The 24,702-nt window shown below is 32.9% G+C and overlaps 2 protein-coding genes across 5 annotated transcripts; one reads left to right on the top strand and one right to left on the bottom strand.

Moving 5' to 3' along the window:
• Positions 1–7,082: 7,082 nt before the first annotated feature.
• LOC123196601 (superoxide dismutase [Cu-Zn], chloroplastic-like) lies at positions 7,083–11,126 on the bottom strand. Its single transcript, XM_044610657.1, has 8 exons — positions 10,776–11,126; positions 10,081–10,142; positions 9,948–9,987; positions 9,708–9,803; positions 9,566–9,597; positions 9,327–9,402; positions 8,873–8,926; positions 7,083–7,465 (listed from the first exon to the last, which is right to left on the bottom strand). The coding sequence occupies exons 1-8, from the start codon at positions 11,056–11,058 to the stop codon at positions 7,440–7,442; spliced, it is 669 nt and encodes a 222-aa protein (XP_044466592.1). The 5' UTR covers positions 11,059–11,126; the 3' UTR covers positions 7,083–7,439.
• A 4,736-nt stretch (positions 11,127–15,862) lies between these two features.
• LOC123208369 lies at positions 15,863–24,500 on the top strand. 4 transcript variants are annotated; one of them, XM_044625840.1, is made up of 6 exons: positions 15,863–16,532; positions 18,056–20,959; positions 22,753–22,806; positions 23,196–23,408; positions 23,701–24,076; positions 24,164–24,500. In XM_044625840.1, exons 1-5 carry the CDS (start codon positions 16,131–16,133, stop codon positions 23,734–23,736), a joined length of 3,609 nt encoding a protein of 1,202 aa, XP_044481775.1. In that variant the 5' UTR covers positions 15,863–16,130; the 3' UTR covers positions 23,737–24,076; positions 24,164–24,500. The 4 variants fall into 4 exon arrangements, with proteins under 4 accessions (XP_044481775.1, XP_044481772.1, XP_044481774.1 ...); XM_044625837.1 differs by having other exon boundaries at positions 23,696–24,076; XM_044625839.1 differs by having other exon boundaries at positions 23,196–23,529.
• Positions 24,501–24,702: the final 202 nt, after the last annotated feature.

Below are 24,702 nucleotides of genomic sequence, written 5' to 3'. Positions count from 1 at the left end.
ACGTTAAAGGCATGCCACCCTCATTCACTCCATGTCTTCTTAAAGTAAAGTACCTCCTCCACCACTATTTCGGTATTTCTCAGATTCTTCTCACTATCAAGCTAACTTCTTTACCTTTTCTTTCCTCTTCTTTAATATTATATATATCATAAGAAATTTGCCTAGAAGAAATCATACTTTTTCATAAGAGAGATCGAAAATAAACAAAAAATAATAATAAAATAAACCCTTTTTTTATTTATTAGAAGTTGTTTTCTTTTCATTTCTCTCATAAAGTTTGTGGGTGTAACTGTTCTCAACTTTTAGATATCTCATGACATGTATATATATGTGCATATTACTAAACATTCATTTATTATAAGTTTCTGTTCTTTTAACTTAACTAGGGATCATATAAATGAACTCTCCCTAAGAAGAAAATTAAAAAGGAAAAAGAAAAAAAGGGAAGTAAGTGCAATTGGGTAAGGGGGTGTTTATTTGAATTTAATTGAAGTAATTAAGCAGTGTGATTAGTGAGTATTTGATTAATTAACATAGGTTGACTATTTAAGAAGGTGCACCAAAAGAATCATAATTAAATTACCTAATTATTTCTATTTCATTGCTCTAATCTTTACAAGTTCTTTAAGGATTATTGAGTGTAAGCTTGTGACTTGTCAAGTGAATTAATAAAATTAACCCACCATCTTTCAAGTATTTTTAACTAATTAAATCAATTATTTTCTTGCTTAAAGGCACCAAGTAATTGCTTGATTAAGCTGAAACTATTGCTTTTAATTAAGCTCTTCATCACTCTCTAGAATATGAAACAGCCCCTACTCTAGAATATTTGTTACTTCATTCATTATCAAGTTGTTCATGTACCGTTGACCATCCATATATTTCATTTTCGTTAGGCAACATTTTCGGGATCTATTATCACTTACATTTTGTAAGAGAATATTTAAATAATTATATATAACACTTACCTTAGATCAATAGCAATATTTATTATTATTTTCTATACAAATTAAATACTAATTTGTTGAGATAATTAACAATTAATTAGTTAATTAATGTTACAAGAGAAGATAATAAAGCCCAATTAGTGAATAATGTAATTGATTGGTGGCATGATGTCTATCATTAATTAGAAAGAAAATGTGTAGTGATAAAGTAAGTAGTCGTGTACACTCAAAGCTCAATCAAGCAAAAATGATTGAACTTGACCTCACTCTTGTTCACGTTATACGCCCTGAAAGTGGCCCTCACATATTTCTTCAGAAGATCAATGGAGTAATTTGAGTACTCATTAAATTATTGAAGGGAACCCCCAACCCAACTCTCTCTCTCTCTCTCTCTCTCTCTCTCTCTCTCTCTTAAGTCTTAAATAACAAGAGCTTGAGACTCTGCAAATGCAAGAATCTTTTCAATAGTATAGTCTATGTGTAATTAAAATAAAATATAGATTTTATAATAAATTAAGAGATAAAGTGTTATTAGGTAATATAGAAGAATGTATATAATTGAGCACATTTTAATATGGGTGTAATTGATATTCACCTATGATTGTGCAAGGTTGATCATCTGTTCATTATGCATCATGATTAATTTACCATCGGTTACAATCTACAATTAACATATAAGGGAGAAAGAGAAAGAAATCAATCTTCTTTCAACAACTCTTCAATAATCAAGCCAAAATTTCATACCAAGGCATCAGTGGAGTTGGTATATTTTAATTCATTTAACTTGTGAAACTTTTTGGGATATTTATATTGATTTTGATGCACATTAAGAAAGAGAGAATGTATTTCATCTTTATATGAATCAATATTGATATTAGTAAGTTTAGGGTTCTTGAATCAAATAAATTTGTTTTAATTATTTTGGTTTTTTTGCCCCAATTTCATGTAAAATTGAACTACATTTGCCCTAATATTTATTAAATTTATAAGTTTTTTCTCAAGTTGTTGTAGGTCCTATTACATTTTTCGTTGAAGAAATTTATTTAGTTAAAACTAAAGGTCTCTAATGATGATTTGTGTTAATTAGAATTTTAATTTTTATATTATAAAATGAAGGCATGATAAAACATGGCGGTAAATAAATAAAACAGACTCGAGGCATCTTTTTAGGGAGAAAAAGGGAGGACAATTTATGGGGAGTTATAAGGGTTTGAAATAGGGTACCCCAGTGGTCACAACTGAAGTTGCTTTCAACAAGAACACATGCAAAGAAATTTGGTAAGTACAAAAGAATAAGATTAATTATTAAGTAAATAATAACCTTTAAGAAGAAGCCAAAAAAAGGGAGTCAGATTCAGTGTACATAAAAGAAAAGAATAAAAAAATTAGGAGATGAAGAGAGGGAGAAAAGTAGTATTAGTAGCAGGTGGTGGCAAAAAAGAGCTACGCCACTACACTTCAGGTTCAGGTTTTACTAGAGTAACAAATTATTGTGATTATTAATAGTCTTGTGAGGCACGTTAAGTTTTAATTAGCTACTAATTCATGCATCAATTAATTTTTATCTCCACAAATTCAACCTCTTAATTTGCCTTGTTGAAATACCTAAACAATATGTAATTAGATAATATTCACTAAATAAGTAGATATTTCACACATTATCTCTCGATTCTTCTATAACAAAATATGTTTTATTGTTGATTTCTTTTTAATGACCAAAAACCTTCTGATTTCGTTGAATAAGTAAATTTAAAATATAATAATCAAATCCATAATTATTATATTAGATATATCAGAGTTTTGTTTTTATAAAGTCTCAAATCTTATTCTTTTAAGAAAAAGTTATATATTTATATATATGAAAAGAAAACAGCTTCTAATCATATAAATTAAATTAGAGTGAGAGTAATGCCCATGGAAAAGTGACAAGTGAACCTCTACACGTAATTTTTGTATTGATAAAACAAGGCTCGAGTATTAACCAGAGAGAAGAATATCGAAGAAAGCAACAAAATAAAAATGGAGTTTACAGAGAAATAGTCGGTCTGGGTGTCGACATCATGAAAGTTGAGTAATATATACTTAAATAAATTGGAGGATGAGCTAGTGAACTTAACACTCACTCCACTTGACAATCTGAAGATGAGCATGAGAGTGTGTGAGAAAGTGAAAGAGAGAAGGGAGTACTGTGTCGTGACTTGTGAGCCACACATACACGAGCACATATATATAAATATTATATATATATTACAGATGAGGGAAGATGTTCCTTCGTTGTAACCAAGCACCTCTCATCTAAAAGATCATTCAACAAACAAACAAACAAACAACCTGCTCTTTTTGTTTTATATTTACTAATATTTAACTCTTGGCTCACAGATTAAGCTCCCAGTTCTTCGTTTTTATTTATTTCTTTTGGTTGTCAGTGACACTCACCATTTTTATCCCATAATAATTCTCACAAAATCAATCATATTATATATGGTTTAGTAGCAGTCATTTTGGATTATGAACCAAGTTTAAACTTTTAGGTTATTATATTTAAGTTTCATTGATTTCATTTAATTTATGAATGAGAATTCAAGTATGTTAAGTAACTTCACTTATTTAAATACTTAAATCTCTTTTGTAAGGATGTAACATTCACATACTAGAAATTTTTTTGCTGGAAAAGAATAAGAAAGGTTTGGTGAATGAATGGAGATTAATAGGTAAGGCAAGGTTTGAGGGTTTGAGAGGCGCGATGCAGTAAGTCTTAGAGAAAGACGGGGGAGAAGGTGAAACTGAAAAAAGAAAGGAAAATTAAAAAATATATATATGTTAAAAAAGAAGAATAAAATAATTATAAGTATAAATATAATTAGTAAATTAAACAATATTAATAATTGATATTTGTATTAAACGTTGAGGGTATTTTTAATATTATACTAACAAATGATGAAATAGTAATTTACATCAAAACAAAACAAAATTTATTTAGAGAAATTGATAATAGATGGGTAAATAGGCATTTCAAATTTAAATAGTGTTTGTTCTTGAAAGTGTGGGTGGGAAATAGTGATTTTACCTTTTAATGTAATTTAGTTCAACTTTCTTTTGTTTGTGCATTCAACTTTACTCAAAAGTAAGGCCAACCTTTTCTTTACTTAACAAAACATCATATTCTTTTTCCCTTCCTTTCCATACTTCCTTCTCTCTTTCGATTCATCTCTCAGAATCTGGTTTTTAATTTCATTTGTACTCTCAAAAATTATGAAATCAATAAATGACATGCAACTATCAATTCTTCACTTTAAAATTTATCCGAACTGATTGAATCTATTTATATTAAGAAACAAGTCTTAATAAACAGATAACTATATATTCTCTTTTATCGATATTCTAAAATTAAAATTGTGATTTACCTAATATAACTGTTGTAGAGTCAATCAATCATTCTAAGATATCATATGTTTGGATTGATCGATTCAATTAAAAAGAAAGTTTGATTTAAGTAAGATTTTTTTGTTAAATTAATTATTTTAGCAATTTGTCATGACTAGTAAAGTGAGAAGTAATTAAAAGAGGCATCCTAGCCAGAAGTCAATGCCCCTAATAGTAATTCTAATGAAGTTGATACAGGTTTTCATGTTTGTTGTAATTAGCTCCATCTTCTCCACCACCAAGCAGAAAATTATTAAAAAATATATGTAAGTAGAATATGATAAGGCATGAATGAGTTGTTACTCCCAAAGATATATGAATCCAAACTAGCATATCTGTCATGAAGTATGACTCAAAAATGGTTAACGCTACAAAGCAACAGAGCTTACCAAATTATACACTAACCCTTCATGCCAAATTCCTTAAATTATGATTCAACTTCTCTCACTTAACTTTTTTTTGATAAGTAAATGACTCTTAACTTAACTATTACATACCAAGTATTTTTACTATAAATTTTATTATAACCTTAATTAGTTAAAGATGGGTATATTGGAATGGGTTGCAGTAATAGTGAAAAGAGCAAAAATGAAGAAATGGGTGGTAGCCATCAAACTCCACCTTTAGCGACAATGACAATAAGCCAACTTATGGACTCCATTTTGCTAATTAGGCTAAATGAATTGTGGCACTCTTTTCACTGGTATCTTCTACTTGGTACTTTCAAATCAACTCTCAATCAAGCATCAAAACAAACTAACAATCCTAACTCTTTTCCTTTCTAGGCATCTTCCATTTCTCTTTGTTCAATTCAAGTGCTAATCCAATCCACATTTACCCCTTAATCTTATTCACAAAACTAATTAAAGGTTACAATTCAATTACGTGGCAACTTACAAAGCTTTCCTCATGGGTTTCCTCTAAAACTTGTTTTAAGTTTTATTAGTTTTAATTGGCATTTTTAACTTGTTTGTGTCATTAATAGAAAAATGGGAATTTTGAAATCCTTTTGGGAAATGGGGAGAGAGATGAGAGTGTGTGTTACCTAATTAGGTTTCTTGTTCAAGCAAGTATTGTTTTGTTGGCTACTCTAATCAAAATAATAATGGCATCGATAAAGCCACAGTCACTAATTAAATTAATTAGCCTTTTGTTTTGTCATAATCAACTCTAAGTAAGCCCACACCACAGAAAAGAAAAGAAAATAATCATCAACAAATTATCATTTCGTTAAGCCTAACACTTAACAAACCAAAGAGTTAATAACCCATTTGGGGTCGCCTTTAATGATGTAATTAGCTTGTCATTAATTTATAATTAAATGTCTTCCCACTGCGAATCTGACAATTTTACACCGAGTCCAAAGAGTTTTCTGCTTAACTGTATTGGAGTTGGTTAGGTGGCCGCCCTACTAGACAAAGTTTCCATAAATCCTAACCTAACTTTTGATCCGATGTGACTTTTGCATTCAAATTTAAGAGTGAGATTGAATAACCACTTGATCATCTAACTTGCCATTAAGTGATGCCAGTAGAGACTGAAATTACTTTAAGCTGAATACCAAAGTATATTATTAAAAAGTATGTAAAATATTAAAAACGTTTTTCATCTTTGATTTCTAGTATCTGAGTAGGTAATAGCATTAGCTAGTGGTCACCAATACTGGAAGAAAATAATCACAAGAATCAAAGACCAATTTGGCACACGTTAGGAAGATTTCTTATAGCAAAAGTGAGCCAAGATTTACTGATGAAAGATGCATTGAAAGTGAAGATGAAAGCCAGTGAAATAAAGATATCTCTTCATACGTATGTGGGTCACTCATCAACTCCACAGCCACAGCACATTTTATTTAGCAGCCCCTCTAATTGGCATTCATTTATGATTGTCAATTCAGAATAATGCGTCATTGAAAGCCAGATTATTTAGGTTTGAATTCTACAACATCCTCCAGACAAGATAAAAATCCATTGGATAAAGTCAATGATACATTTGGAATCTAGTGACAGTTTCCATGGTATAATACCAAATATTTTCTAACCCAATGCTATTTGGCTTGCATAATGAGGTGGGTTTGTTTCTACTTGTATCTCAAAATGCCACTTGAGTATATAATGTATTGACTGAATGCTTGTCTGCAAACATTTGCTGAAGTACTGCAATAAATAAAAACTAGAGAAATTGACCATTTTCTTTTTGATATGTAGGATATCAAAGTCTGTGTGCATAATGGGAACTTGGCTAATAAACATTCTTAAAGCCTACTTTGTTCCCTGAAACAGCTCTTTTTTTTAGTATACCTGATCTTATAGCAGAATTTGTTCAGTTATGTATATTACCAATCAAGTATCAACAAGCATGCTTCTGTTCTATTTATTTAATCAGCCAATGAAAGTATCATAACATTAATAAGAGTGCATTGCAATCATGTACAACAAACAGTCAGTCAATAAAAGTATATCATATCATCAAGTGCAATAAACTCATGCACAACAGCAGCACACTTCTAACTTATCCTGATTATGTCTCCAAGCTCAGCTCAGGTAGCCACTCGCTGACTCGAAGAAATAGTGAATCATTAGCTGTAGATAAACGGCCAAGTTCTAGCTTCTTAATTTCTCAGGTCAACAAGTTCCAATCATCTCCAATCAAGCCCAATATTAAACCCACAAAAAGAGCAAATTCCTTTTTCTGGAAAACTGATAAGAAAAATTGATAGAAGTCAATGCTTGTAGTCAAGCCTAATTTAAGGTTAGTGAGTATACACCCAGTTGGTTACAGTGAAAAACATAAGAGCGATGCGGTACCATACATCTACTCGTCTTCCATTAAATCAAAACTCAAAGGTTCTGGATGTTCACAAGACATGCATAGACAACTTCAAGTTTATTTTGCCCCGGAGACAAATAAACAAGATGAATGCTTGCAAACATTATTTATTAATACTTCTGTGTTCACACTTTTATGTTACACCCTCTCAGTTTTTATTACATCTGGCTCTATAAGAGAATCTGGCAAAAGCAATCAGCCATTGGCATAGACCATACTTGGTTCAATCGGGTATTAACCTTATATTGGAGTCAAGCCAACCACACCTGCACAGATATGATGTGAAAAGATTAGAAATTGTAAAACCATGAAAATCTTGAATAATAGGAAGAGTAGAACACAAGTGCATAAGGAGACATAATGGCACAGACAAGTGGAAGCAAAGTAATGAAAGTCAGAATGGAAAATAACCAAATTGTCAGCAAGAATTGAGACTGGGACTAAATTAAATGCATAAGAAAGTTATTTCTAGTTTGACATGATTTTCCCAACTTCCCAAAAATTTTAACCATCTGAATTCTGACATTACAATCTTCAATGCACAAAGATTAACATTGCGTGCAGGTCTTTCTATTTTTTTATGACATGTCAGTGTCACATGCCAATCAGAAAGATGATAGTTGTCCCTATTTCCAATGTTGAGACCCAGAAAGCCATGATCTCTAAGAAATGAAAAAATACTTCATGGTTTGATTCTTCAGTAGGTTTATTGATAGAAATCAATCATACTTCCTCAGATGCCTTCACATTTGCCTTTATAACTTTCATTCTAGTTTCACACAAGGATTAAAAAGATTGAAGATCTAGTCAAATGATGGTGAGTAATATCTCCTTTCTCCCCACTTTACTCTCATTCCTAAAGAAAAACTACATAAAATAAGGACTGAACAGGAGAATAAAAAGTAAATTCAACTCAGAAAAGGTTGGGTGCACACTCCACTTATGTTCTAACTTCATATGGACATTTTACAAACCACTGGCATAGGAAGTACCTTTCAAGGGTCGTTAAGATAGGAATTTAAGCTAAGTAGTTCTAACATCAAAAGTGAAAATGATGTTACGAAGGACTTTCCTTTGTTGGAGCACAGATATTGATTAAAGGTTCAAAACACAATCTAACACTCCAAGCTGCAGCAGTTGCTGTATATCATGCAATTCTTTAGGCTTCAGCAGCTCAGCTTATTATTGCTTGAATATTTCTATGTATGATTGGAAAAGAATAAATAACACTTCCACGCCTAGTCTTCGTTAGTTGTTTATAAAAGTAGATGTAAAACACATACATGCCATTTTATAATAAGTATCTTATTCAAAAAGAAAAATCAGCACAAAGAACTGCAACAAGTTGGTCATTCCTTATTACAACAAAAATATTCTCATCATATTTTATGCTCCAAAAATAGTCGATTAGTTTAGTTGAATCAATATTCCTATCATGTTTGCTAGATACTATCAAAATTCAAATTAGTTAGTCATGACTACATTGTAAAATACAATGTTGCACATAAATAATTTTCTTGATTGGCAAATCACTAGTATGTCTGGCTTCCTGGTTATAAAAAATACAAATCACAGAGAAGAAAAAGGTATTTCAGGCAGGCACATGCAGAAAATTATAGATAATTGTAGCAACATATATTTATGAGATACAATTTTTCTTTTGTTTTGCATACCACATGCCAGTCTTCCACCTGCATTGCCAGTGGTTAAACTAAGTTCATGCCCACCTATAGAAGCAAAACAAAATAGAAGTAAGGAGAGAGCAAAAATAGAAAACAAATAAAATATAACCAAAGGCGGTAATAGTACATAATTACAACATTATTGAGAGAAAAAAACATCGTCTACTTGGAATCAAAGACCTCTTCTCCAAATAATTTCCTTATGATTTGTGTTAACCAATAAAAAACATATATTTTGCTGCATAGAGTTAAAAAAACTGAGTTCATTGGTGAAAGAAAACTTGGTTTCCATTTCAAAGTTGCTCCCTCAGCCCCATATGTACATTAGAATGTCAAAGTATAGTCCAAAGTGCCAGTAAAACTTATAAAGACCAGTTTCCTCTCAGTACAAAGATGAAATTTCAAGCCAAGTAAACCAATAATTAACAGACACAATGACACATACCTTTTCCAAGGTCATCCTCTAGCTCATGAACCACAAGGGCTCTTCCAATTACAGCATTAGGACCACTCAATGGTATCTGCACGGTTCAGCCAAAATTGTCAAAAATTATCAAGGAGGAAGCACAGTCTTCTATAATATCATAATTTGTCACAGAAGTGATGGAAAAAGAAAAGAAAAACAAAATAATTACAACAGAGACACAAACATTGGCAAATAAAGAAACCAAGCATTAAATATACCTGACTGTCTACAATGGTTGCCTCTGCCACGCCTGTCTTAAAAATAATTAGCAGACACAATTAGTTGGATTCGTGGAAGACAAAAAAAAAAATTAAATAGATAAAATAAAAGACAGAAAGAAAAAAGAAGAAAATGCATTACCATCAGCGCCAGCAATGATGTTTCCCAGGTCACCCGCATGGCGAATTTCATCCTCAGGAGCACCATGATTCATATTGTTAGGATTGAAATGTGCTCCTATAATTTAGAAGAACAAAGAAAGTGACAGGAAAAAATTTTATAAAAGCACATGCAAGCGTCAGAATTATGATCTTCACCAACTGAAACATTATAAGAAGTGATATAGTGATGCTGTAAGCTTTAATTACAGTCAGGTCTTACCCGTTGACATGCATCCATTTGTTGTATCACCATACTCATGCTGCATACGAACAAAACATAAAGCAAAACCATTAGGAAATTTCAGAGGAAGAAAAACCACAGTTTAGAAATAGCTGCAGCCATAAGTGCTCACTAGATGAAAACCATGAGGTCCAGGTGTAAGCCCCGTAACTCTAACCTTCACAGTTGTAGGACCTATTAATAACAGAGTTAAAACACTTATTAATTATCGCATAATCCAACAGAAAATTGCTGCAACAAATACAAAGAGAACATATCAAACTTTTAGTATCGCATTTCCATTGCTAAAAATAAGCAAAACAATTAACTAGACTCCACTGTCCTTGTATGGCTATTTTGACCGAGTCTGGTTGAGCTTTTCCCAATTTCAAACAAAAAGAAAAAAAAGTCTGCCAATTAAAGATTCAAGAATGTAGTCATTTCTTAATGCAAGTTTTATTAGTGAACAGTAAAAAAGCGAACATTATAGGCTGCTCTATTGATTCTTTAAATAAATTGTTATATTTGGGATAAAAAGGAGATTTCCAAGGAACAATTTATTTCATCTGTAAACAAAACTGAAAAAACAAGCCTCAGTAACTCACTGAATCAATCCCAAATTTCTATTAAATATGACTACCTCACATCCCCAGTTTCATGACAATTTTGATTAGCTAAAAATTTTCTCATATTTGCAATATCCACCAAAAAGCCCACCTCAAATTCTTCAATAAATTCACAAAAAAAAAAAAACCCAAAACAGTAAAAACAAAATCATATAATTAAAAAGAAAAATTTTTAAACATGAATTAAAACAGAGAAACAAACCATCACTTTCTTGAGTCAAAGTGGCAACCCCTTCAACATTAGAATTTCCCTTGAGAACAGCGACGGCTTGCTTCGTGGCGGCGACAATAGTGAGGGGATTGGGAGCGACGGCGTAGAGAGTCAAGTTAGAAGGAAGTGGGCGTTTGAGAGAGACGCCGTGAAAAGAAGAGTGAAGAGGAGGAGAAGAATGTGAGGGGAATGTGGCGAGAAGAGTGTGAGAAGATGGAGAGGCAGAGATAGTGAGGAAAGTGTGAGCTGCCATGGCTACAATTGCAGCTTGCATTCGGAGAGTGAAGTGGATGATGTGATAATGTGCTTTGTGGCGGTTGCTCTAACACAGACACTGTTCTACTTCTATTTATATTTACCAATAAAACTATATGTATGTATTTTAGATACACAAATGTATACATATTTATATGTGTTATTATATAATTGGATAATTTTGAATTAAGAATAAAACAATAATCAATCATATGATGACATATATAAGTGTGTATATATTTGTGTATCCAAAGTGAGTACACATAGTATTGCTCTTATGTTTACTATGTTTTCGACCGCTGTGGGTTGCTTATGACTCTTTGTTTTTCGCTTGGGTCGCATTTACTTAATGTAATTATTATGTAACCCCACTATTATCTACTAATTATTTTATACCCCATCAGGTTAAATATACAAAATCATGTGTCATTCATACATTGATCTCAGTAGAAAAAACATCATAATATAACAGTTATAGTAATATTTGTAATAATTATTAATTTGGGTATATATTGAGTATATATTCACTAGACTAATATGTTGAATGATCTTATATAAATGGTAATCTCTGTGTATACAAAATAAATTTTCTAATAGGTGGTGGTGTAAGTCGCCTTTAAACTTAAGATCCTTAGAACATTTTATGCACTAATCAACCTAGTTTGACAATAATCTATCATAGTTTTTTTGTTAGGGCTATCAATATGATGATTGTCAAATATGTTAAGAAATATATCAAAATATAATGGATTGATATAAAGATTCATCACTTCTGTGTAAGAATAAAGATTTCTTGTGATACTATTTGATAAGTGAATAGAATCGATTAAATTTTGGGAAATTATAACAAATACCTAAAACCAAGGGGTGTTAAGTGAAATTATCCAAAACTCTAAGGATTAAGTAAAAATGCCCTCAATTTGTGAAATGACTAAACTACCCTTATATATAAACCCCACATTTTCCACAGATTTATTGTTGAAATTCAGAGAAAATTTAGATCTCCCACAGACGCAACGGGTTTTCATCATTTTTGTCGACTTTTTATGTTTTTCGACAATTGAAAATGACAAATAAGGATAGTACATCATCTCACTTCTTGTTTGAATCAATTTATTGTTAGGAGTATTGAGATTTGAAAGAGATTTTGAGGTTTGAATTTTTAGGGTTCCGATTTTGAACCATATATAAAATGTTTTGATTCTTGGTTGTTTTATTTGAATTTTTTGAGGGGTTTTGTGTTATTGGATATGTAGATTTCATTTATGTTGAAATTGGAGGCTGAAATGACGATTTTTGGTCAGAAAATGGGTTAGATCTGTCGGCACTATGGTAATCTCCTACGGGCTCTCGTGGGGTGGGGGAAAAATTTAGCATTTTCAAAATTTTAAGGGGAGGGGGGAGATCCACGGGGGTCCGTGGGGAATTTTTTATTGAACCGTGGGGCAGTCCGTGAAAACCGTGGGTTGGGTGGAAATTGACTTTTTTTAAACTATAGAGTCTGTAGGAGATAGACTTTGAATGACCCTAATTTTTTATCCAAGAGGAGTTACGTGGCCTGTAATGTATCAACGCGAAGCTCGTTTCAAGCTCTATAATGACAACGAGCTTCGTCGATTGCACTCAATTTGGAGGCCCAAATAAAATTGTTTCAGTGTGTATTGTGCAATTTTTTTGTTTTACCAAATTTAAAATTTTCAGTTTTTATGATTTTGAGCTTGTTTGTGATCGGACTATATTTTTTTGATATATAGTTTTCAAATTTGACATCTGTCTCTTTAATTTTACGTTTTTCTAGACACGTTTTATGATGTAATTACGAAATTTCATATTGATTTTTTGGTTTTCTTGTTTATAAGTTATTTGAATGTGTAGTTTTCAAAATTCAGATCTGTTTTTCATATTTTCGAGTGATTTTTTGATTGTTGATATTCTAGGGTATTTTAATATATCTATTTATTCTTAACATGTTTTTAAATCCTTTATAAATTGTGTACTATCAAAATACCCCCATATTTTTTTAATATTTTATTTAACCCCTAAATTATTATCAAATATCCAAATGCCCTATTTACATGACATACAAATTAGATTTAACAAATAAAATTAAGTTTTGGGTTAAAATTCATATAAATATTTTTTTTCATGAATTAATTTTTTTTGACTTGAATTCAAAAGTACGAACTTCTTCCTTCCTAATGAACCCGTAGTAATTGATATCAAGTAAAAATGAAAGTGAGAGTAAGTGTTTAAGTGATATAAAAAGTGTATGTAATAAGAGTAAGAGTGAGAGAGTTTATATAGATGTGGTGAAAGGTAATTTCGGTGTTTTTAAAAAAAATTAGAGTATTTTTGCTTAGGAATTGGAAAAATAGACATTTTTACGTAATAAAAGGCTAAAATGGTTATTTAATTTGGTTTCTCTTAAATTTTTGACCAAATAGGGTTAGATGGGTGCCCAAATCTAGTAATATTTTGTTATTGTTTTAGAAATCAAATGCATCTGAGATAGACAACATTGGTTTAGATAAGAAATTAATATGAGGGATATTAATTAAAATAGGCAAAATTCTTTCCGTGTAAACGTTTTTAGGCAAACGTACAGTAGTTTTACTTTTATAAGCAAATTTTTTTGTAACTCAAAAAATACCCTCCCAACCCTATAGATGTCATATAAATTTAAAAATTATTGTTATTATTATTATTATTATTATTTATATATATTATATTAAATATTATAATATTTAATATATTTATTTATTTATTATAATTTTTATATTATTTATTATATATATATATTTTATATATATATATATATATATATATATATATATATATATATATATATATATATATATATATATATATGAGAGTGTGCGCACTCCGCACGCACCGCACGTACCCACGCACTCAAGCATTCCTTCCAACGCTTACGCATACAGGATTGAGAGGGTATTTTTGGAATTATAAATAAATTTACTAATAAAGGTAAAATGACTATAGATTTGCCTAAAAAGGCTTAAACGGATAAAATTTTGCCTATTTTAATTAATATCCCTTAATATGATGAAATAATTCAATTATGATAATTGTATTATTAATATAATTGATTTAACATTTATTCTATATTAATTGGATAACAATGATGTTTTGTTTAAAACTATTTATAACATATGAATAAAGAAATTATTAGTAGTATTTAACTAAAACAATAATAAATCATTCGTATAAGGCTATCTATAATTTCATAAATAACTTATTTAATAAATATAATCTTAAATAATTCATTTGTTGAAAATTTCTCATTTAATCAGAATTTTTTAATATTTTCTGTTTTTAGTACCAATGTTAAAAAATAGTAATTTTTACCTTTTATATATAAAATATCAATTAATCTCTAATTTGTAAAATACAGTAGGACTTCCACATACGTAAAATACCTGTTAACCCCCATATGTGTAAAATACTACAGAACTCGTTGGCTTTTTTCAACAAAAATAAATCATTTCAGCCAATTTTATCATTCTCAATTTTGAAATATACTTCAAATTTATCAAATAAATTTAACCTATCAAAACAATATATAATTATCAAATAAATTAAATTTCGAATTAATATTCTCATAAATATTTGAATATAATAAACTTCTTTTTTAATTTTGCAATTACAATATAAAAATTTGTACGGGTGTGAAAAAAAAATTTTTAAGTTTGTAGGTTCCCCATGATGTTTGCTTGGATAAAGTATTAGATGTCACGTTTGTTTGAAATTTTGATGTTGTAAGTTGGCCAAAGGACTATTTCCCACCCAAGGAATGCTTTTTTTGCAAATTCCCACCCGTTAACTTTAGAAAACCCATTTACCTATCCATAGGCTGTTAAAAAAAATGTTAGATTGACGGATTCAAGGGAAAAATCGTTATTTTATCTGTAATATTAAAAATAAACTTAAATTTAGTCCCCCAAACCCTAAAAACTAACACTTTCCCCCCAATCCAAGTTTTTAAAAACTGCATTTCCCCCCTAGGGTTTCCAAACTTTCAAATTGAATTTTTTGACAACGACCGACGATCTCCAGGTGACATCTCTTCCTCCCCGGCGTCTCCTCTTTCCAACCATGCGTCGTTCGACGCTCCTAAGCCTAGTTATCGACGAAGAAGACGACGTGTCTTCGTCGAGACGAAGATGAATCGTCTTCGTCTCTAAACGAAGACAATTTGTCTTCTTCAACGTCGTCTTCGTCAATGATGACACCTAGGAGCGTCAGAAGTGTACGACCGAAAGGAGGGGCCGTCGGAGAGGAAGAGTAGGTGCTTGGAGATTGTCGGTCGTCGTTGAAAAATTTAGATCTGAAGTTTGGAAATCCTAGGGGGGAAAATGCAGTTTTTAAAAATTGGGTTAGGGAGAAAGTGTTAGTTTTTAGGGTTTGAGGGGAAAATTATATAACCAACAGACTCAATTAAGTTTAACGGCCCATGGGTGGGTAAATAGTATTTTCAAAGTTAACGGAGAGAACTTTTAGAATTCAGCATAATTTGGGTGGGAAATAGTCCTTTGGCCTGGTAAGTTTACACAAAAGAAGTAGAGGGTATTTTGGTATGAAAATTTGCAGTTTGATTTTATTTGTATATCCTGTTAAGAGATGGTCAATTTTATATATACAGTCTAAATTAGATCATTTTAATTAAATTTCCAAATTAAAATTGGTAAAATTCTCAATATTAAAAAATTTGTGGAAAAGTTTCCTAATATTTTAAAAATTTAGGAAAATCTAGGAAATGGTGCTCCTACAAAACTTGGGCTTCTTGTTTCACTGTCAATGAATTACTTGGAAGTCTCTAGTCTCAAGCAAGGTTTTCTAGATTTTAAACGCAAAGAAAAGTTTTAATTTTTCACAGAGGTCTGCTGGACTAATACATTGTTTCTTTCCTGTTATTTCTTCTCTCTGGAGGGGTGGTTTATAAATTATTGATCAAGAGAGGTTATTCTCGCCGTCGCTCAAAATCACAGGTCACAAGTCTCCATGGAAACCCAGCAATCAACATGAATAAATGATAAAATCGGTGTCTTCAATTTGCCCAACCCTTCCTCTATGCGGGTCCTGACACGACCACCCACTCCCTCGCCGGATCCTCCACCTCCGCCCTCAACCTCTCCACTCCCCCACTCTCTAAACGGCGTCGTAGTCGTGGGCTTTATATCTCAAAGACCCATCACTTCCTCCCAGCTCATCAATCGGGTCCTGGACTCTAACACTTTCGGTTCGGGTCGTACCGACAGAACTCTGGGTATTGACAAAGAGGAAGTCAAACATTGGTTTAATTCCAGGAGAATCGGCTACTATCATGAAGAAGAAAAGGGTCTTTTGTTGTTGCAGTTTAGCTCCACCCGGTGTCCGGTTCTTCGCGGGTCAAGTAGTTCCGGGTCAGGTTTTGACTCGTTTGTGGTGGATGACGAGTTCGGCGATCTTCAGGGATTGCTTTTCATGTTTACTGTGAGTTATTTATTTTCTTGTTTAAAAGTTGGATTTTTTTTTTTAAATTTTATCTAATTGAGACGGCTCTCTTTAATTTTTTTCTCTTTCGAAATTAGCTTATCACTGGCTAAATTTTGGAATGTATATTGTTTACAAGCAAATTAGATTCGATTATTAACGACTTCTTTTTCAAGTTTATAATTATAACTGATGTTGAAAATACTTAAGTGTAGTGTGTTTTATGTGCAATTTAGAAATGCAAGTTGGTATATTGATATAGGCACTTACTGGACTTAATGTGCTTGAACTTTCCCTAGATTTGAAGTATGCATTATGATTCCATGAAAGATAAAGCATGATGGTTTTAGTTATTATCAAAGGCTAGGACTTGTTGAATATGCATACATAAGGCTTAGTAGTTAGTTTTTATTATGTACGCAGAAAGTGTCTGTGTAATGTAGAAAAAGATTTGCAACTGTATGTTGGTTTAAATTTTATAAGGTGTTAGGACTATAGTTGTTAAAAGCGCACACAGGCGAGAAGCTCCTCAAGACAATAGGTCCACCGCCTCTAGACATGTAAGGCAAGTGAAAGTCCAAAAGCATAGCTTAAACACGCTTTTATTGCACTTTAAAAGAAGTAAAAAAGTCAGAAAAACATGCTTTTTAACAAAACCTAATAGTATAAATATTATATTCTCTGTGACGATTGAGTTTTATAACTCTATTATGCTATAAGAGCTACTACAAGTTCTTGCATTGATAGGGTTGGGCCTATAGCAAAAAAAGGCAATTTATTCATTTTTTAAGTCTAACCCTAAGTCCATGTCTAAGGATAAAGAAGTCTTAGAATACAAGTTCTCTGATGAAAAAAATGTTTTGATGAAAAAAATGAATTAAATTGGAGATGAAAAATTTGATAATGAGAAAGAAGATGTATCCTTCAATGATGAAAATGAAGATTTAGATTTCGATTAAAATATATATTTGATAAAAGTTTATTTAGATTAAAGAGTTTTAATATTTTTTCATGTTTTATTATAAACATCTATTCGTGCTTTTGAAACTTTATTTAAGACATTATACTTTGGTATTTGAGTGATTAATCTCTATTAATTTTTTTTTATCGTTTTTAGTCCAAAAACAACGTTTTTGCCTTGCTTTTTTCGTTTAGGCAGTAGGAACTCCTCATCACTTTTAGGCTCTTTTCACCTTTAACAATTATGGTTAGGACCATTTAGTAAGTTAGTGATTTAACATATTAATGTGACAATATGATCATGCCATGCTAACAGTGGCTTTGCAATAAGTTAATTATTTGAATTAAAAAAGTGTGGTGTGAAATTTGAATTCTTACATCTTTCTTTTTTGGCTTTCGAAAGGTTTAGTTTATTGTTTAACATTATAAATAATTGAGTGCTTTACTTGGTTAGAGGAAGGCAATAGTACAACCTCACAACAATCTCCTGAATTTGAAAATCAAGTAGTTTTGGTTGCACTCACACATAATATCTCAAATGAATAACAGAATTAGCTATGCAGGTCTGCCATGTGATCATATATATTCAGGAGGGTTCACGCTTTGATGCTCAAAATTTGAAAAAATTCCGGGTGTTACAAGCTGCCAAGCATGCATTAACGCCATATGTAAGAACTCGATCCACGCCACCATTGCCATCTAGACCTCATTCTTCAACACCATCTCGTCCTTCGATGTTGGTAACATCTACTAATAGTTCTTCTTCAGGAAGAAGTGGTGGCATATCAGGTCGCAATACTTCAGCTATGTCTCTCATGACAGGTTTAGGTTCCTACACCTCCTTGTTTCCTGGGCAGTGTACTCCTGTCATACTGTTTGTTTTTATTGATGATTTCTCAGATCTGCCAAATTCTGTTTCTTCTATGGAAGAGTCAACTGAAACCTCCTCACTTAGTCAGTCTTCTAATTTAAGCGGTTTAGCTAGACCAAACTTGCCAATGAAAGGGTCTGGTTCAGTAGTTGTGCTAGCACGCCCATCAAGTAAATCAGAAAGTGGTTTCAGGAAGAAGCTGCAGTCTTCTCTTGAGGCACAGATTAGATTTTTAATTAAAAAATGTCGCACACTATCAGGTTCTGAAAGCAGTCACTCTGGTCCAAGAAGCGGGGCTGTTTTGAGTTCTGCTCCTTTGTTTTCACTCGATGCATCAAGGGCTGTTGTACTGTTAGACAGGACTACAAATCAGAGTGGTGAGTCTCTGGAGTTTGCTACCAGTCTTGTGGATGATGTTTTGAATGGAGAAGCAACCTCAGATTCTCTTTTACTTGAAAGTCATAGTCAAAGTTCAAAAGAGGATCTATTTTTGGTAAAGGAGTTTATTTATCGGCAGTCTGATATTCTACGAGGGCGAGGGGGATTGGTTGGTAACCCCAACAGTAGCTCAGCTGCTGGGGTTGGTATGGTTGCTGTTGCAGCAGCAGCAGCTGCTGCATCCGCTGCATCTGGAAAGGCATTTACTACACCTGAACTTCCAAGTTTGGATATATGGTTATCATCCAGTCAACTTTTTCTACAAGGAGTTCTCTCTGCAAAACGTGGATGTATAGATGAAGGTGAAGTTACTAAAAGAAGGCCTCGTCAGAAAAATAGTGTTCCACCACAAGTTGAAGGAATTGCTTCAAGAGGTGCAGATCCTCTAGATATTGCAGTATCTTTGTTGGAAAGTGGTGGTGGAATGAACAGAAGGTTTTCAACTATTTGGTGTGAAAGAATTCTTCCGGCTGCCAAGGATGCTTATCTGAAAGACCTACCTGCTTGTTACCCAACTTCACAGCATGAAGCACATTTGGAAAAGGCTCTGCATGCTTTCCACTCAATGGTTAGGGGTCCTGCAGTGCCAGTATATGCAAAGATGTTGGAAGACGAATGCAAATCCATCTGGGAATCTGGAAGGCAACTTTGTGATGCTGTCAGTTTGACAGGAAAACCATGTATGCATCAGAGACATAATGTGGATAATGATGAATCACTAGTAGGAAATGCTGCAAGGCCTCATTCAAGTGGATATGTTTTCCTTCATGCCTGTGCTTGTGGCCGTTCACGGCGATTAAGAGCTGACCCTTTTGATTTCGAATCAGCAAACAGTCCCACCTCTTGTTTTTCTGAATGTGACAAGCTCCTTGCTAAAGTTGAGTTACCAAAGGTAAGTAATGGTGGTCCTATTCAGCCATCATCATGGAGTTTGGTTCGCATTGGGAGTGCGAGGTACTATGAACCTTCTACAGGTTTACTTCAGAGTGGGTTTTCTACTTCTCATAAGTTTCTTTCAAAATGGACAATATTTTTGGAGAAACAGAAAAACCCAAATGAATTATTAGCTAGAGCTGTGCACCAAGGTTCTTTTAGTAGGTCAAGTACAGAACCCAAGGTTGGACATAGCGGAGATGTCATAAAGAAAGCTGGTGACAAGCAGTTGTTCTTAGGAGACATGAATGGAGTTGAAAATCAAATAAAACCCACTGAAAACCATAACTCTCATGATAGTAAAATTAGCTTTGGTAGAGGTCTTCCCAATTTTACAATGAGAAAACCCTTTTCTGAGGTTGTTGCTGGATCTGCAGTTACAGATTCAAAATATCCTCCCCTCCAGCAGCAGAGGAAACAACCTTCATCAGAGTTAGGAAAGGTTATCAAGGAAAATAGGGCAAAAGATTGGAGTGTGGAGCAGGCTCATGCAAGTGTTGATCAAGGATCTCAAAAATCTGATGGGATGTCAGCTGTTCAGGAAACATTAAATGACACCAGTTTTAGGAGCTCAGATGGTAACCCCTTTTTGCGTATAGGTAGTAATGTAGTTCCTGTAAATTTAAATGTTGGTGAAAAAGTCGCATTGAACCCTACTATGAAGCATGTACTAGCGTATGTTGGTTTTGAGCATGAATGCCCCCATGGTCACCGATTCTTATTGAATCCAGAGCACCTTAATGAACTTGGGTCCTCATATTCATTGCTTGAAGAATCTAATACGTGTTCTTCTGTGGAAGCTTTGGACCATAGTTTGGAAAATTCGTCAAAATCAAGTAAAAATGGAAACCATGGGAAAGTTCATCGAGCATCAAATAGGATGATTGCTGCAACTGCTATAAATAAGGTGAGAAATATGGATAAGTCCAAAGAGAGAGTGTCAAATGGAAATATTCATAAGGATGGGCTGATACAGATTTCCAGACATGGAAAGGAACATTATCAGGGAACTTCTGGCATAGTAACTCTACCTAATTATGTAAAAGATCATGAAGCAAGCCTTCAATCTATTAGCATTGGAGATGGTGGATGTGCGTTCTCCTTATTGAATAGAAACCTACCAGTATACATGAACTGCCCTCATTGCAGGGTCACTAAGAATAAGAAAGATCTGCCGAAGATTAAGTTTGCCAGCACAATATCTCAGCTTCAAAGAATTTTTCTGGTATGCAATGATTTCTTATAAGCTCTCTGTCATACTGCCTTTAATTCTGTTGAACAAATCAATAATTGTCTGTAACTGAATTAACTTGCATATTAATGGTTTTTTTTAAATAAATACAGTTCCCACATCTCCCTATTTTATTGTGTAAAATGACAGAACAATGTTAGATAGGCTGTTAGTCCCTGTTGATGATTCTTCAAACTGTTGGTAATTTGGGAGAGCTGCTTGTGTTGTTTGTGTGGTTCAAACATATTAGAATCTGCAAATTAGACCCAGATAATGCTCATGGATATGGGATATATCACCTAATCTGATATGTAGTCAGTCTTGAAATGCTACAAAAATCAATATGGCACACTGAACACATTTTTAAATTTAATTGATGTCATTAAACTACATATGGTAATTATAAACTTAACCCTAAACTATATATGACTTTAGAGGGTTTATTTGCTGGATTTTAAGTTTTGATCTACGAAGAAAATTGAAAAGGTGTTATTTTGTATGGTTCTGGAAAGGTAAAGCTAAACTATTGATTTTTTGTTGGAGAAATCTATTGAAGTTTTGCATCTTTGTTCTGTATATTTTCCATTTAGTTCATATAGGGAAAATACAAGCAATTGCTTGTTTTACTGGAAAAAGACTGTAAAATATTTTTCTCTTGTTCTTTGCATTTTTCTTTTTTTTTTTTAAATCCTGATTCTAAGACTTGATCTACAAAATGTTGGACTATGATATACTTGGTCCTTGAATCCTTTCAATCTGTATTTTCTATTCCTTTATGAAATTAATTTATTGATTAGATAATATTCTCTGGGTCTTCAAACTTTAATTTTTTTCTCCTCTTTTGTTGAAGCTTTTGAAATGTGGTCTCTATGATCAATGTGATGTTTCAAATTGTCTGTAAGTCCACAACCTTTTCTACCATCTTATTGTCCCATTGACTATTATGTGAGGAAGTGTTACCTCTAATCTAACCATTGAGCTACACAGTTAGCAGTGGAGATGAACTGAATCGAGCCCCGAACACCCATTGGCTTGAGTTCGGTTTGAATTCGTCGAGTCAAAGAATGAAAATGGTTCGATTTGAATTTGACTCGAATTTATAGTTCAAATTCATGGCTCAGATATATGACTCGGATTCGTAGTTTAAATTTGTGATTCATTGACAAAACGACATCATTTAACATAATTCGAATCGAATGACAAGTCAAGTTTGAACCAAATTGAGTAATCCATCCAGCTCATGAGCCAAATTTTCTCTAGCTCAAGTTCGGCTCGTTTTTACTTCTTAACTCGAACTCAGTTTATATTCAAACTAAACAAATTTGAACCGAGCCGAGTCAGCTTTCCAGTCCGAGTCAGCTCAGTTCGGGTCCAACACTACACACAGTAAGACAGTGCACTGTTTTGAAACAAAAATAAAATTTGTCAAATTTTCATACAAAATTTTTGTCTTATGTAAGGAATAGCAAGCCAAGCTCAAATCTTCCTCTTGAGTGCATCGTAGACAGCCAACACTTCAAAGTTAAAAACTCTTGCATGTGTATGGGACTAACATAGTGAGCTTAAAGTAGGGATTTATTGTATTAATCAACAGTTTGATACGTGGGGCAGTCATATCTGAATTGTCAAAGATTTCTTGCAGTACAATCCCCTTTTCCTTGAATTATGCAAAATATTCTTTTTCTTTTTTAAGTTCTACATATCTTTCTGACAACACCATATACACATCTGTCAAAAGTTTTAATGCCTTCAATTACCACTGCCTAATCTATATAACCTGTTTGTAGGTGACGCCTCCATTTCCCACTGTATTGGCAACATGCCCTATCATACAATTTGAGGTATCTTTCACTTCTTTCCGGAGTTTTCATGCATGTACTTATGGTAAATAATACTAGAAATATGTTATTTTTTGAAGTTTTCTGAGCATTTCTTGTGTATCCTGAATTTTTTTACTTTCTCCACTTTGTGTGTTTGGAGAGTTCTTTTAATATTCTTGGAATTTGGGGTGGCTTTATTGAAATTACTCAGGGGATCTTGGATTTAAATTTACTGTCCTTCACTTTATTCCAACACAGTAACCGAGATTTAATCAGTAGTCCACAAATTAGTTTGGCCAGTATTTTTCTCTTGGGTATTATTTTTCCTTTTATTACATCATAACCATTAGATATTGATCACTCTTTCATTATCTTACATCAATCTTGTTATCTTAATCTTTTATTTGTAGACATCATGCCTGCCTCCATCAGTTCAGGATTGTGAGCAAACGTTGCAGTTCAGCCTTGGTTGTCAAGTGATCTTACCACCGGAGAGTTTTCTTGTACTTAGACTACCATTTGTCTATGGTGTACAATTGGAAGGTGGAAATCTGCAGTCTCTTAACCCTTTGGAATATGAACCAGAGAGAACTGCCTGGATTACCAAGGGCACAACATTGCAGGTTATGTCCAAGGGAATCAGTAGTCGAACTTACTGAAACTTTATATGTAGCCTCAATTGTGATCTACGTGACTACTTATCTGTTACCAGCATGCAGAGATGGATATTTCTGATCAGCTCAGGTTGAATTAGCTGTATAGCATAGAACACTGTTCAATCCTGCAAATATGCTTTTCATTTTTTTAATGCCTTACAGAAGCTAACAGTTGCCGAGTTGTATATGTGCTTTTTAATATATTTCTCCTCTTCTCTCCAGTTCAGCTGATATTGTTGTGTAAAATTGTGCAGTGCAGTACAGAAAGCAAGGCATCAATATGGATACAAGATAAAACTTGGTGACTGCTTGTTTAGAGCAAGAAAATGATCATAGGATATCTCTGTTGGAGGTGAATGGAAAATAACTTGGTTTCTATAGCTGATTCCAGATGGTTGGGACTTTGTTGAGGCCCAACTTCCAAGAAGGTCTCATTTGTTGATGATACTAGAAACTTATGGAGATTTGTATGCAGACAAAGATGTCCTTCCTTCTCTTCTTCATCTTTGATTACGTTTTGAAGCCAGAACTCGTAGCACAAGGATTCTCATGGATAATCATAATGCTGGATATGGTGATTGGAAAGCTGCAAAGAGTGGGCAGAGGAGAATTTGTGCATGTTCAACTGTTTCTAGGTATGTTTTTTTTTTGACATTTTTTACCTTTTCCCTACAAATTGGCTGCCTGTTAATTTCTGTACAATTTGGATCTCTTGGTCGCAGGTTTCTTTTAAGAGTGATTTCAAACAAGCTGGTATTTTTCTATCGTGTCTCTGCTTGCTTTCTTAAACGCTACCAACATATGGCTGTATAAATATGCATAAGTGTTTTATTGTTTATAAAGGATTATTCATAAGGAATGTTCTTTGTTTGATAATGCAACAAAACAGAACGTGTAGAAAGTGTAAAAGATGCCTCACAAGTGATTAGTTGATTATTTGTTTAATATTCAAGGAGAGTTATCATCTAGAGTTCATGTTCAAATTGTTAACAAAGTGGGCTTCGTCATATTATAATATGTGCCTTAAAGGGACAAAAGCATCAGGTATTATTGTTCCAACTTGCATTTCTGTTGCGGATGACTGGCATAGTTTGTGGGTGATTCATAATGATCATCAATTTTGATAATTTTAGTCACTTTTCCATATTTTGTTATATTTTTATAATATGGCCCGTTTGGTAATGTGGTTTTCTTCAATTAATTCTGGCCATTTTCTTGGTTTCACTTTTCTATAATTACCTATCATCATTCTTGTTTTTAC

This window comes from Mangifera indica, chromosome 2, assembly GCF_011075055.1.
Source record: "Mangifera indica cultivar Alphonso chromosome 2, CATAS_Mindica_2.1, whole genome shotgun sequence".
NCBI lineage: Eukaryota > Viridiplantae > Streptophyta > Magnoliopsida > Sapindales > Anacardiaceae > Mangifera > Mangifera indica.
Note: the sequence above shows the minus strand (reverse complement) of the source record. Positions and strands in the feature narration are given on the sequence as shown.